This window comes from Alternaria arbusti (genome assembly GCF_024043155.1).
Source record: "Alternaria arbusti strain BMP 1465 chromosome Unknown scaffold_4, whole genome shotgun sequence".
Taxonomy (NCBI): Eukaryota; Fungi; Ascomycota; class Dothideomycetes; order Pleosporales; family Pleosporaceae; genus Alternaria; species Alternaria arbusti.
In genome coordinates this window covers 1,222,549-1,237,696 of record NW_026249944.1, presented here as the reverse complement: position 1 = coordinate 1,237,696, position 15,148 = coordinate 1,222,549, and the positions used below count along the sequence as shown (strand labels likewise).

At 52.6% G+C, this 15,148-nt stretch overlaps 3 protein-coding genes across 3 annotated transcripts; 1 reads left to right on the top strand and 2 right to left on the bottom strand.

Moving 5' to 3' along the window:
- Positions 1-4,760: 4,760 nt before the first annotated feature.
- J4E86_004060 (uncharacterized protein) lies at positions 4,761-9,121 on the bottom strand (the record flags this gene model as incomplete). Its single annotated transcript, XM_051444607.1, has 3 exons — positions 4,761-6,565; positions 6,655-8,124; positions 8,176-9,121. 3 exons carry the CDS (start codon positions 9,119-9,121, stop codon positions 4,761-4,763), a joined length of 4,221 nt encoding a protein of 1,406 aa, XP_051304232.1.
- Positions 9,122-10,219: 1,098 nt separating this feature from the next.
- Positions 10,220-11,579, top strand: J4E86_004059 (uncharacterized protein; the record flags this gene model as incomplete). Its single annotated transcript, XM_051444606.1, has 3 exons — positions 10,220-10,436; positions 10,484-10,612; positions 10,663-11,579. The coding sequence occupies 3 exons, from the start codon at positions 10,220-10,222 to the stop codon at positions 11,577-11,579; spliced, it is 1,263 nt and encodes a 420-aa protein (XP_051304231.1).
- A 1,218-nt stretch (positions 11,580-12,797) lies between these two features.
- Positions 12,798-14,262, bottom strand: J4E86_004058 (uncharacterized protein; the record flags this gene model as incomplete). The annotated part of the gene is made up of 3 exons (XM_051444605.1): positions 12,798-12,878; positions 12,961-13,015; positions 13,337-14,262. The coding sequence occupies 3 exons, from the start codon at positions 14,260-14,262 to the stop codon at positions 12,798-12,800; spliced, it is 1,062 nt and encodes a 353-aa protein (XP_051304230.1).
- Between the last annotated feature and the right edge of the window lie 886 nt (positions 14,263-15,148).

Genomic DNA, 15,148 nt, shown 5'->3' with positions numbered 1-15,148 from the left:
GGAATAGCACCACGCATGATGATACCGTGGTCGGCCAAACAAACCTGAGGCAGTACAGGACTTTGGATAGTATTGAGCTGTAGATGGATTTGACGTTTCCTCGGTGGACTTCGACGCGTTCCATGAAGTTGACGCGCTGGAGAGAGCCCTGGAGGTAGGTACCTAGGTAGCTAAACCCAAATAGGTATAGTCGCTTCATCGCTCCAACTGGTCCCGAAGTCGATCTATGGATGCTTCCCTAGCACCCACGCGCTTTCCATCTACCTAAGTCTTCCAACGTTCATATCCCAACCGCATCAAAAGCGCTGTGCTCATGACTACGACCATGTCTGAATGGCGGAAGAACTCCCGAAATCGCATCTCTCGTCGACCCGATCCGCCTTTGCCCTCATAGACCCAAGCACGTCCTTGTTCCACCGCCAGATCGATCGCCACGCCTACCTCACCAGCGGGTTCCGTACCCACGTCGCGATATCATACGTATGGAGCGAATGACGAGATAATGCATCGGATAAGCTTCCGAGCTGGGCAGCGCTCCAGAAGCGGCTGACGTCCCTTCTGGGCGAGCGTGCCTCTCCGGGCATGAAAGCTATCACGGGGAAGGCGACTCGCTGTTGGTTAGATTGCATGTGCATCGATCAGGAGTCGAGCGAGGACAAGTCGTATTGGATACCGCGCATGGATGAGATATACTATGAGGCGCGATGCACAATCTTGCTCCTGCGAGTACCTGGGCTGGATCTCAGCCCTGTACTGGAGATCAAGAGGCGCATGTTCTGCCCATTGTCTGTGCCACTGAGGCTCAGGGACATCGCGCAAATGGTGCCGCATAGCTGTCTTCTGTGTCAATCTTGCACGTCGCTGCAGGAGATTGACTCAGAGCTCGAGACGACAGCCCTCAATGCGCTAAGGGTTCTGTGCCATGCTACGTGGCGCGAGAGAGCCTGGATTATACAAGAGATACTACTCAGTCAGAACTACTTACTGACTTGGGACGATAGTGGCGACTGGCTTTCTCTCGCCGACACCGCCGTAGTTGCCGCACTCTTATTCCGTCGGAATTAGGAAGAGACATGGCTCGATGAGTTTGCGTCTTGGTGCCGCAGATTATGGTTTCTTCGGCAGAACTACGATGAAGCCCAGACGTACGAGCTATGCGACGCGAACGTATTGCAGCTAGCTTCCACGCTCAGCGCGACGGTACCATCAGACAAATACTACGCCTTGTGTGGCATGCTGCGGTTCAAGAATGTGAAGCCAAACCCAGCACACAGTGCCAACGAAGCACTCGAGGTTATCGTAGAATCCATGGCTCAAGAAGGCCGGATGAGCTGGCTGTATGCTGTTCCACTATCTCTTATGATTCCCATGCAACTCCGAGATGGAGAAATGGCACCGTTTGTCCTGACTCGACTTGAGGATCGTCTAAAGCCTAATAAGAAGCATAAGGCGGTCATTCAATCCGGCGAGCTTACTCTAGACGCGATCCAGCTCGGGCGCATCACTCAAGTACTGCCATTCTCGCAAGTTTTGGAGTCAGCATTTAATCACCTACGCGAGACGCGCGACTTTGACTTTCCCGAAAGCATAGCATACTGTCATCGCGTACCAGACATCATCCGAAGGCTTTCACTTGACTCAGTGGACCCTTTGCTTCTTGAACCCACTTTCGGGCACATATGCAGAGCTCTCCAGCCGTTGGACGCAGTCAAGTCGGAAGCTCGTAAAGGATGGCTACGCATTATGTTTCTCAGCTTCATCGACGAGCCTCTCATACAAGAGATGTGCGAAGGAGCTGCGGAGGAAGAAATACGGATCGTGAAATTATCGGCAATGTCACTCCAACGGCATCTGATGAATATACGGGATCGCTTCAGCGTCTTGCTTTGGACTAAAGAGGCAAAAGATGATACTCTCACAGTCATCAGTGTAGCGACCTTGGGTTGTCCGGCTGATGCTCACATATTCTCATTAAACGGTGAGCCCGACTCGATGTTTGCAGCTCATTTGCGGGATCAAGCGAACGCCTATGATGAGTTTTGTGGCCCGTTATTCTCGTTGAACGTACGGGACACCATTGGCCCTCGACCTTCTAGACTGTTCACTACGCCGTTCTGGCGAAAGAAATCTCACACCCCGCATGCGCAATCACTTCGGTTCAGATACGCAAGAGGAGATGAAGTATCGTAACACGTAACTGTCATTGACTTTTGTTATGTAAAAGAAGGAGGTACATGTAAACTCAGAAGCACAAAGTGAGCAAATACGAATGAAACTCTCCGCCGATTTGACCTGCTTTGTATCCACCATAGCCTCATTGCGTAGCGACGCCCTTGTCATTAGCTAGGTTGTCGCCAACAATGATAGTGTTCGACCCGTACGAACCACCTCATCTAATGGCCCTTGGCAAGATGATCACGCAGCTTGTCCTGGCGATAAAACATTTTACCACAACTAGGATAAATGCAAGGAAAGAAGGGGCCGGTGTGTTTCTTCATGTGCCGGCGATACTCCTCACGGCGACGAAACGTGCCAGTACACCCGTAAGGACACTGAGGAGGAGCTGTAACGGCGGTATGCGGAACCTGGTTGTTGAATGCCGGATGGGTGGGTGCGACAGGAACCTGAGGCTGAGGCTGGGATGGGGGCCCATACGGCATGACATCTGGGCCGCTGGCCTGCGGAGGGACGGGTGTGTACATGAACTGTGAGGCTACGGCGTGGAGAACCCCCTGACCCATACCATAGGGGCCTTCGACGTCGGCAAGGGGTTCATCGTTACCCAATAGGTAGTTGGCATCGCCATTCAGAACGGCTCGGCAGTCATCCACTAGCGTGGGGCTACCCGCGAGGTGGGCCCCGGGTGCATGTGAACATTGTGAAGTCACCTGTCTGGTCGGACCCCGGTCATGACCTGTCATCTTCCTAATCGGGTCAGCAAAAAGTTAAAAAAAAAACCTACCCTAGGCTAGCCTCGCTAGCCATAGGATGATCATCCGGAATATCGATCGCCCAATCGAAGTCTTCATCGCCTGTTTCACCGAAGGCTGGAGTAGGAGACATATCGAGGAGTCTTTGATATGGCTCGAAACGCTGGATTGCTTGGTGTTGTGCGAGAAGATGCGTGCAGACGATGGGCAAACGAAAAGACGTCTGGAGCTGTAGACAGTCGGTCGCGAGACGGCCTCGGATTGTGTCGGTATTTTCGTGCCTTGTGTCGTTTGTAGTAAGCTGGCAGCGACGCTTGATTTTCGAAAGCGAAACCTGAGCACGATGCGCGTGGCGGGCGACGGCTGCTACACATTCCCTCTCCATTGTGAGGCTGAGGAGGACCTCACGCCAATCTGGTTAGTAAAACGCCACTGTGCCCTTCAATGCATCATGAGATTAGATATGCAGCCATCCAACCATTCAATGACCAAGTCCTGCTCCGCACGGGTGCTATTCGAAACAATACTGTGCCCTTCGACACGTGACCAGACACCGCCGGAGGAATAGACCTCCGTTGTTCTTCAGCCTTGCTCGCTCATCCAAGGCTGACTCGGCATTGAAAAGAGCAGGCTGGCAGCGAGGCTGATTTTGAGGCTCAACCATCAAGCAGGCCCAAGGCGCACTATGCTGTTACCAACTTTGTTTACTCCACGTGAGTCTGCAACTACATTTGGGCAATGCCGAATTGATGATCTCATTTGGTGTTCCACAATCTGACCCTTTCAGTGATCCATACAGAACACTCTATCTTTATTCATAGTCTAGCGACGACGATGCAACGGAAAGAGTGAGGAGATGGAGATGTAACGCGTGAAACAATACCATTATTCTTCCTTCACGCTTTGGCACGACAAGATATCCATATGACCTCGCTCTGCCCCCTTTACTGCTCCCCATTCTTCATCGTCTTTCCCTCGCCCAACCCACACAGTGTATCATACCTTCTGTTTATCTTACACTCCCTTCAATTACAATCGTATCGATGTGAGTTATCGACGACACCATATGTTGAGGTCCGTAGATAAGGATGCGTGCCCCGTTCTTTTTCCTTACCCACACTCACATTCCCACCATGCTCCGCCGACTGCAGACCCAACGGCTGCGGAACCAGCTCACGCGTCGAATCCGAAAACGACGTCTCGTAAAAACTGGGTGGAAGTTCAAGCCGCTCAGTGAACTTCGATGCCCCAGACTCCACCTGAGAAACTGGAGACTCGCATCGCTTCGGTGGCGGGTGAGATGAAGTAGCAGGAGGAGGATGAGCAGGCGGAGCCGAGACTAGCGGGGACGAAGGAGGTGTAACGAGGGGTTCAATATGCGGTTTAGGATGGAGACGGATGAAGTTGAAAGATGACTCCTTCTTCTTTGGCTTGTTGATGGAGAGGCTGAGGCAGAAGAGATTCATTGTGGGCATGGTGGCATAGCAGGACGGCAGTATGACGATATGGCAAAATGGCAGGATAGCGTGTGAAAGCTGGGTTTGCTAAGTTTAAGTAGTAATGAGTTTTGTGTGATTCTGTTTACACGATGCTTGAGAGACAGTGTTGTCTCATCGTTGGGTTGTGTGGGTGTGGACGAACAGTGTGCGACATAGGATGGGATGTCTTGCTAGAAGTGTTGGTGAAGGGGGATGTTCTGCTTCGTACGCACACTGCTGAAGTGAATCAAGTAGGTATTTTCGAAGACGACGCATGCTTCTACCTCAAATAACTTTTCTTTCCTGGATGCGAAATGAATTGTAGCCAGCCCTAGGACGGCCGCTTATATTCTTACAGCACAGGCATGAGTACCTCGCTCATCCATTTTTTCACGTGTTCGCACAACTGCTGGTTCTCGTGCCCATTGGTCTCTCGCGTACCCATCGTTCCCCATCTTTCGTCGACATCCAGCGCCAGCTTTTGGAAGAGCTTTCCGACCTCTTCGTCTGCGTCGCTCCAAACCAAACTCTTCAAGTCGCCGTCCTCATGTAGCCAGTTCTTCAAGAAGTCGCCTTCAACGTGTTTGTGCTTAGCACCTCGCTGAAGACTTTGCCCCAGATAACGTGGATCTATATCCCTAACCAAGATCGCACCATGTTGATTGCCAGGGGTGTTGTTCATAAGAACGTTGAAGATGTCGCCACTACGGGGTTTGACTGTGTCGTGTTTGTGGGCGCCCGACCGTTTCGACTTCACCTCGATCAGGTTTTCTATCAGACGAAGTAGTAGACGGGCGGATAATAAGAGAATGGAGAAAGAGAAGATCGTGCCATCGGTACAAGCGCCGATGATATCGTCGACAAGGATCCCGGTGATCTTTCCTGCAGGATTTGGACGGCGCCAAGGTGGGCGGATATCGCCGCGGTCGAGACGGATCACAGATCGGGGGAGACATGCTTCGAACAACGTCGGTGAAGCGTTGCTGTGGGTTCGAAGAGGTGGTTGGTAGAGACCAGTCACCGAGCTGCTCTTCTTATCGGTGAGTAAGACGAATCGATGGTTGCTACTACCCTCCTTGTCTGGCAAATCCATGACGAGATGTCGCGCGCAATTGCGCATACCACTATCAGAGAACTCTCGCACGAACTCGAAAGTATCGGGTCGTGCTGATTCCACAACTTTGAAGCAAAGATGTGAGTGCTGGAGCGTTGAAACGTAGACGAATGGCTGTATGACAGACACATGGATCCCTGGAGAGTGCAGATCTGTTTTACCGCGCTGGAACCATCGACCGGCTTCCTCGTCGAAACGATCGATGCATAAAGATTTCCCGACGATACTAACTGTCGTCTGGTTGTCCCACAGCGCTATGCCATAGACAGGATCGTTATATGTTGACTGTTTCTGCAAGTCCAACTTGGAGCCCGATTTGCCAGTGTTGAAGATCAGTCGCCTTCCGCTATGCTGCGAGGGGCCGATCTGGATTCCGGTGCCGACAATGATGAGATTATATCTCTTGCTGTCTTTGTTCAAGAACTGCCATTCGACGATGGAATACACCCTCTCGGCATTCATCAAGGAAGCCTGAGCAACGACTAGTCGCTCCACCGGCGCTTCCACCTCTTGTTTGATCTCGACGTCATCGGTCGGTCTGTCGTCGCGCACCCTTAGTAGCTTGATCGATGAGTGCAGGACTCGTTCGCCAGAAGGTGGCACTCGTCTCTCTTTCGCTTCCATAGTCGACACTAGTACTCGTCGTAACTTCTGCATGTACAGGATATTGCTCGGCTTAGCACCCGTGCTGAGTTTCCTGGGAACAATTTTGGAGTCGTGCAGAAACGTAGAAGGCAGGTCTTGGCTTGACCATTTTACGTCTGCATCCAGTTGCGAGAAGAGAAGACGATCTCCGGCGACTGCAAACAGAAAGCCGCCGAGGTTCCTCCCAACAACGTCCAGTTTCGGTAGAAATGGCAGTTGATAGATCGCCGATACTGGCGATTGATTGTACTCGGGGTGGCCGCGATCGGTAAACCATATGGAATCGATGTCGAGACACGAGAATTCGCATGAAGAGGGGCGCACTCGGCAGAAATCTGATCCACAAGAAACAAACGCTGCAGATACATCTGTTTCACTGCGGGTGATCTTGGCTGAAGCTGCGCCCATATGAGTAGAGCTCCAGGACGGGGGTGATATGACTGTACGATGTGAGAAGCGTCTCGTATTAGGATCTATTTCAACTTACCACCGTGCTCTACGTGGATTTGCGAACTCAGAAGAGTGCCATCCCGCATTGCGCACACCAGAAGATTCTTGCTGTCCTTGCTCAGAACGGCAACACTCTCACAGAGCTTCTGCGAACCGTTGAGGGTATCTTGGTCTTTCCAGGAGTCTTCCAACGTCAACGAGGTCTCACCATACGAGTACTGAAAGAGGAAGACCTTCGAATCGAATGTACTAACGAACACATATGGAAAGCCGTTGATCTCCAGTGTCTCTACGCATGTGGGATCATGAGCTAGCTGGTATTGGAATGAATTCGATCGGTCGAAGTTGCCGCCATTTGAGATTGGTATGATCTCCAATAGCGCGTGACCGCTCTTTCGAGACGCAAGCGCGATGAAAGGGCATGCAGTATGTGTGACAGCCAACAGCAATGGAGAGTCAAACTTCAAAGACTCGATTTGTCTCAATGTTGGCCGAAGAAGAGTGCGGGCCTCTCGCCGTGTAATCTGGATCGATATCGTGTCAGACCAAGGACACGCCGAGATGGTCTCCTCTTCTCGCATCAGATCGTCTTCGAGCGGATCATCGTCGCTGGGTGTTTGGAACTTATCCCAGAAGCCCTCTTCCCATGCTCCAGTGAAGTCTGCACGGCTCTCCGGTTGTGTACGGACGACTCGAATTACCAAGGTCTCTGGCGGGAGCGTTATTGAAAATATCGCATAATGCTGTCTCTTCATCGTGCCTTCGATGTCTGCCATATGACTGCCATGGTCAACCACCCATATCCCAGCGCAGCCGTTGATGCCGCTGAAACTATCGTCGACAACAGCTTGTATGCCGCGTCGCAGCTCCGAGATCTCTCCATGTGGATTGTTGCCGTTTGCGACAAAAATGGACGATCGTTGCCGTTCGTCTGACGCGCGCGGGCTAGAAAGTTTGGTTACTACAAGGTCTGTAAGAGGCGCCCAATTTGGGATGCTATCGACGAAGGAGAATTGATTTGCGCTTGGATATTGTACTGCATACGAGTACTCAGTGGGCCAGGCACCGACTTTGCAAAGCAATCCATCATTGCTTGCCCCACCGGCGATCAGAAGATCTGGGTATTGCTGCGACATTTCTGAGTTGTCGATGCCCAAGCATGAAAAGGAGGTGTCAATCCGGTGTTGCCAATCACCAGCCTCATCGATCTCCAGCGTGCCCGCTGGCCCTCGCACCACATACATAATACGGCCATCCTCTCTTGCAATGTAAAACACCTCCTTTTGGTATTCGGAGTTGCGCGGCGCCTTATCCCAAGCGGTCCACTTGGGGGCGTGCTTGCCATCGCCTGGTAGTATTGATTGGAGTATTGTCTTGTCGATCGGCACTGTGGTTTGCGTTGGATCTCCAGAGAGAATGTTTTTGTAAACCGAGATGTGGTCGTCGGAAATTAGAAGGAAATCCGGACTCCGGCTAAGTGGTATGAGTAGAGAAGGTATTGTGTCCTCTAGACAAGTCAGTGACGCTCATATACTGCTCAGTACGTCTATACACTTACCAGACTGGACAAGGTATCGCTCCGTCCGAGGGGTTGCTTTACTGAGATCCTGTCTGCAATCCCAATCGAAACAGGTGAGCCTGGTCCTCCCTTGGAGGACGACAACGAACAGCAAAACAACGTGGTAGTCGTCCTGTCCACCTCCTGATGATAGGAAATCCATGTGCATGATCTGACCTTCAATAGACATGATTCGCTCATCTTCAATAGGCGCAGCAATCTCATTGTTCATCCTAGAATCTCTTTTCCATCTTTCCATTGGCTTCGTCTTGTAGAGGATAAAGCGCCCTTCGTGTGCTGCGACTGCCATTGCTCTGCATTTAGGATCTATAGCGAGGAAGATACCAAAGCGATCCAAGCGGGAACTCCCTGCAGGTAGCTTGATGGTCTTCTGGATGAATGTGGCAGTACCTGCCGTATCGTGTTGAGCCCACAAGAACATCAACGATCGGTTTGATAGTGTAAGCACGATGACTTCCGGAGGTAAGACGTCGTCTCCATTTCCTGTGGTTGGCCTTCTTGCCCTGTGCTTCATGTAATTTTGATGTAGCGAAGGACTGCCACTTGTGGTTGCGGAAACTTCACGAGGGTCGCCAAAGACTTTGGCGGTGATGATGCGGCCGCCGTTAAAGTCAGTCTTGGAAGCCACATGGCGGATCTGACCATAGTCACGGATCTCTTTGAGACGTATGAAGTCCTCACCGACCATGACAACGTCGATCAGATCTTTGTGACGTATCTTCGCCGGAAGGATGATTTTGCTTAGCGGTGTCTCAAAGACAGTCTGCGACAGTATACCGTATTCAGGCACTTGGCTTGTTGGCTTGGGCGTTGCATCCCGCATCTCAACGTCATCTTGAGACGCGTTGGCCATGATCTGATAAGGGTCGAGCGGTCTGGAAACCCACTCACCGTCGACGAGGCTGAGGCCGTGGGCTTGGGCCATGACGTTTGATTAAAGCCTATTCGGAAGGCTGGAAACAATGTATAGCTTGAAGACCGAAATCGATGGTGACAGATTCCGCGCACAACACGGGATGAGATCAGACCAGCGTAGGTAGAAGCAACGAAGGCAGACTCAGAGCTGAAACGGATGACATGTTGCTGCCTGTCGCAACAGGCTTGTCAGACACGCTGATGAGGCAAGGAACTTCAGCAATAGGTACTGGGATCAATTGATGCAACAGAAAGCCTGTCGGATGTGGCAAGGGCTGGATTGGACGGTTAGTGGTGGTGAGCGGAATAGCAGCAGCGACCTAAGGCAACTGGAACCGGGATGCCTTGACCAACTCAAGCCGGCAGCTAGCAGGCCACTACAGCACCCTGGACACCTTCTCAGAGATGGAGTTACCGGATGCACCTACTACTAGCACGCAGCACGTGTAGAGCGCGGAAAGGCTCGTGTAGTGCGCTTCAAGTATCGGAAGGGGGTACCGATCTAGATCACCAGATGATCGTGCAGCAGGGAGTACGATCTTAGTCGGATCGCGGTCGGATCGCGATGGCTATGTGAGTTGGTTGCAAGTCCAGTGGTGCGGCGCAGTGGTTGACCAGGGTACGGGAAGTCTTCCAGCAATGGTTGGTCGGCGTGAAGGTGTCGAGCATGCAGACAGTGCGCCGACACGGAAGATTTGGCGGCACGGCAGCGTCTCGGGCCTTGGTGGCCGCCGGCGAACAGGTGGGCGCGAGTGGTGTTGTCGGGTTACACGGTCGTCACCCCCGCGCAGACAGCGGATAAAAGATGATGGCGATGGGATAGGAGGCGGCAAGTGCCGGTAGTTGACCTTCACAATTCGGTGGGGTGCCAAGCGCCTCGGTTGGACAAGGAGGAAGGCGCGACCCGTCACGTCAACCCGGCAGCTGGGACGCCCACGCGCAACAGCATGTAGCTCCTTAACAAACATCTTGCTACCCTCTTGCATCTCTTCCCTGCGCTCTCCTGCGCACACAAGGGCCCACGTTGGCCACGTCATCGCGCCCCAGATCCAGCTCTTTCTTGCCGCTGCCGCGTACTGAGGGCACGTCTCGAAATGCGGGCACTGTCATGGCATCACGCACTCCCTCTGGCTCCGTGTCGCGCTCAGTGAGCTCTGGCAGCCTGCCCACGCGCCACGCGACCCCCGTCCCCCACCTCACGCCTGCCGAGAAGGAGAAGGAGTCTCTGGTGCGCGCCGCAATCGACAATGGCGACGTCACCGCTCTGGTAGACCTCGCGACCAGTCCATCTGGCCTTGTCAGCGATATCTTGCGTTGCACTGCTTGTAGGCCTCCCATTGCACGCATCCCCACACTAGGCTGACAACTATAGGGCCTCTCTTGCTAGGATGCTCTGACAAGGATTCAGAGAAGGAGCCATGGAAACATCTCTCCGAGCACAAGGATGAGCATCAGGTTGGCTTGGACGTCAACCGCGCGTTTGTCTACTACCCCAGGAATGGTATGTCGCATACAAGCGAGCCAACTTGTGTTTCATACTAATAGGACCAGAATCTGAGAAGCAGCTCAATCGTCGAAAGGAGCAGCTCTCCGATGTCATCCTCGACGTCCTGCGCCATCACCCCACGCTCTGCTACTTCCAGGGCTACCACGATATCGTCCAGGTCTTCCTACTCGTCCTCGGCCCGGAACATGCCCCCGCTGCAGTTGCTCGACTAAGCCTGCTTCGCATTCGCGACTTTATGCTGTCGTCGCTCGACCCAGCCCTCGCCCAGCTCGAATTGCTGCGACCGATCCTCCGTGCCGCCGATCCCGTCCTGTATGAGCATCTCCCCAAAAGCCAGCCGTCATTCGCGCTCGCCGGAACAATCACCATGTTCGCCCACAATATACAAGACTACAAGGATATCACGAGGCTGTTTGACTTCTTCTTGGCTCGACATGCCGTCATGCCCATATACCTCTTCGCAGCTGTGGTGCTATCCAAGAGGGAGGAGCTGCTGGAGTACGAGAAGGAGGACGAAGACATACTCTATGTCATGCTAGGGAAGCTCCCAGAGCCCTTCGACGTCGAGTTCCACATCGCTCGGACCGTTGAGCTATACGAGAGATTACCTCCTGCGTCGCTCAACAGTTGGGAGTGGTGGCGCATCTCGTCCTCCAGCGTACTCAAATCGTCTGCGACAAACAACAGTCTGCGTCATCTTACCTTGGAAGATGGCGAGATGCTGTTTTTGCAGCAGGAGCAGGACCTCCGCCGCGCGCAGACCCTGAGACAGGCCGTCAAGACCATCCGGTATATCAACCTGCGTGTTTGGTACCACCGCCGGTACGGGGCTGTTGGTCTTGCCATGGTAGTGGGTGCCTATGCCCTGTGGCTCGGCAGGAATGGAGGTCACAACACGGGATACCCGCTTCTTGGACCGTTGGGAGGGTACCTGATGAGGTTTCTCGGGGCCCCAGCATGAATGGTGCATCAGGAGTTGCGGATACAACAAAAGTGGTTTCAGAGCATAGCATGGCGCTAAGGAAAGATCGGCGCAGCAAGAGGAACAAAAGTTTGAAGGGTCCTTTGGCTCATATAGAGATACTTCACATTCATCAGTGACCAATTCCTCATTTTGTTCCAGATGGCTGGTCTTTTCTGCGACTGTCTAACACCATCCATGCATATATGTCCCAAATTCTCACCAGGCAGTTTACGCTTATCTCTCTCACAGCACGCCCGTAAACGTCGCTAGAGGGTGTACTCAACATCACAGTACCTAGTACCAGGACACTACGACCATATTAGCCAACTTCACATCCCCATCCTTCACCAACCCGGCTTACCGTATCATGAAACGCACAAGCCCACAGCTTACACTGCTGCATCTGTAGCTGTCGCGTCAAACCCATCTTGGTCTGTCAAACCGTCAGCTCGAATCCAGCAATGAATCTCTTTCTCTGGTCTCAGTGGCGGATACGTACCTTCATGCAATACTCAATCTCCTCGTCACAAACGCCGGATCCGGGGATCTCGGATAGCAGGGTTGCGGGTTTGGGGATCCATCGGTAGGTTGTAGTGCGGGGGTTTGTGGTTGGTGTTGCGGCGAAGGCGAGGGGGGCTATGAGGAGGGTGGATAGGAGTAGGAGTATGGGGTGCATGTTTGCGCGGTTGTTGTTATGGTTGTCTGGTTCGTGTGTTGGGAGAGGAATGCGTGGTAACTGAGTGATGGGTCAAGAGGTGGGTGAGAGTGTTGATCAGTCGCGTCGGCGTTGTGAAAGATGTTATGACGTCGAGGTGGATAGTGAATGGTAAGGGAAAGGCATATCAAATGAGTGTCACTCGCTTGAAACTCGTAATTGAGCTGGTAAGCCATTCATCTTGGTAGAAGGTTGCAGATGACTATTGATAGGTTTACCCAAGGTAAGACATTCCGCCATTGAGAAAGCATATTGACATACTTCTTAGGCTGCGTGTACTGTCCAATACACACCAATCCCAACACCAACTGACTCTGTCGTATAAAAGCTGACATAGTGCTTCAGTCCCGCATTTCATGATTACTAGTCAAAATTGTTGGGCACCGGCGATCCATGGAGGAGAGTGCGCAAATCAGGTTGTAGCACCTCTCCATGTCCGAGTTTGTAAGTGCAGCGATCGCAGTCCATGCACTGCAAGAAAGTTAGCCCACTCCATCTAATCATGATGATAGTCCACTTACAGCCTCATCCGCGCACATGCTCTTGCGGTACTTCTCCTTGGTCTCAGCATCAGGCGAGCCCTGTCGCGCATTAGTCATCGTTCGCAAGGCCCAGGTGCATCGTCGTAGTAGAAGAGAACGCGCAGGGAAGGGGGACACTTACAGCAGTAGGGTAGAGATACATCATGTACTCGCAGCTTCTGACCGTTTCACACACTCTGTTGTCAGGGTAAGGGTACAAGTACTTCGGAAAGCCCGCGCATGTCATCCTTCCCTTGGGGAAAGCATCTGTAGGTCCCTCGGGTTGGCAGCCACCGGCCCTGCTGCACTGGTACGGCACCGACCATGTACCGTTTTTGGCGCATTTGTACATGAAGCGCTGGTGGGTGTCGCAGGCCCAATCCCCGTAGGCACATTCGGTGCTGTTGGTTTGACGTTGGACATTCGACGGACCTACACCACCTGTCTCGCAATGCGCTTGGCCTGGGCTGTCAGTGATGCAGTCTCCGTAAGTGGTGCACTTCTTCTCGGTATGCCACATCTCGTTGTCTCCGCAAATCATGAGAGCGTATGCGTCGGAGTCGCACTTTCGATCGCCTGGTGTGCATGGCTCGGGTACGGTCGGTGGAGTAGGTGGCTTCATCCAGCATTGCACGACATCGTCATGCCTGACGCATTCGGAAGTCTTAGGACACATAGTAGATTTCCAGACGTTGTCGACACACTCCTGACGCTTGTTGCCAGAGCAGCGAGACGTGCCAGTATCGCAATACTTATGAGCATCTGGAGTTCCTTGCGAAATCCACGACCGAGAGTCAAGGGATTTGGGAGGAGGAACAGTGGGCGGGATACCGGCCATAGAGATACATTTCACCTTGCCTGAAACGACTTTTTTACCGGGCACCCAGTACATACAGAAGTCTTGAGGTCCACATGTTGTGCGGGCAATCCAGAATTGGTCATAGTTGCAGGATTCGATGTAGTGAAGACCGCTGGACCACTTTGAGCATCGCACCTCTTCCACTGTCTGGCACGGCTCGGGCTGTGGAGGGGTCGGAGGACCAGGGTACGTTGGCGGCAAGTTCTTGGTCGCGCAGGAAGTCTTGTTCATGAGTGCGTTGCATACTCCGGGTACAGGGCATGCTTCGACGACTTTCCATTGGTGCTCGTTGTTGCATTCGAGACGCCACTCGTTGCCGAGGCAGCGCTCTTCGCCGATGTTGTCGCAACTTGTCTCGAGACAAGAGCCGCGATCATCGGGGTCGTCGACGTCAATGGTACAGACCGCTGTGTTGCCACATGCTCGTACTAGATTCCATTCACCTTGGTAATTGCACTGCAACAAGCCGTTCTCGCGGCACATTCGGGTGTCTGGCTGGCAGGGTCCCTCTGGGGATGGAATGCTGGCAGAAAGTGCAACAGGTAGGATTGCGGACAGAGCCACGAGGATCTTGTTAACTCGCATCTTCAGTGAGCGTGTAGAGTGAGGTGATAGTCGTGACAGGGGCAGGGGCAGGAGGAGAGAATTGGAGGTAATGGTGCAGGAGGGAAGTAATGTAGGTGACTGAACAGCACATTGATGTGGAAAAAAGCACTAGGCTAAAGCTTTGGCAGTGGAATTACAACGACTGCCTCATGATTTGAGGCAGGTGATAGGTCGGTAGTGAGGGAAAGAGCTACCCCGATACTGACAAACGTCCAAATGAGCGAGTGATTGACCGCTTTCTCGATCATTGGCGCCGTCGTTCAACTTACAGCCTATCAGTTAGCATACAATACCATACCCTGGGTCCTCAACATCCAGCCAAGCTTCTCCGCTCTGAGTGTTTGCACTCCGATGGGCAGCAACTCCACGAGGCAGGCACGACTAACGTGGTCTAGACGCGCTTGCTTCAATCAAGTCTGATTGTATCGGATGCGGGAATTTTATTGAAGTAGAATGGAAGCGACTTGTTGAAAAGGAGGATTGGAAAAGCGAAAGCAGGAGTGAAAAGGGACAGACCTGGAGATTCTCGTCATGAGCGCGAGTCACGTGACGCGCTCAAGCTCCACCAGCAACTCAGTTAGGACTCACTGTCATCTCTAATATTGAGTGAAAGCTTCAGTGGCTCGCTTGACAGTAGGCTATTTCCTTGACTTCTAAAGATTCAGACTCACGTTCAAGCTTCGTTTCGCAACGATCAACCCGAACCAACACATCCCATCCGCCACCATGCTGATACCGAAAGCAGCCATCCTCTTATCTCTTCCGTTCACTGTACGCGCACTGTCTTTCTCCTCCTTATTAGGCATTCGAGGGTCGAAACAGCAAACATGCGACCGTTCATGCTACGCCGACTATCGCTCGCTCA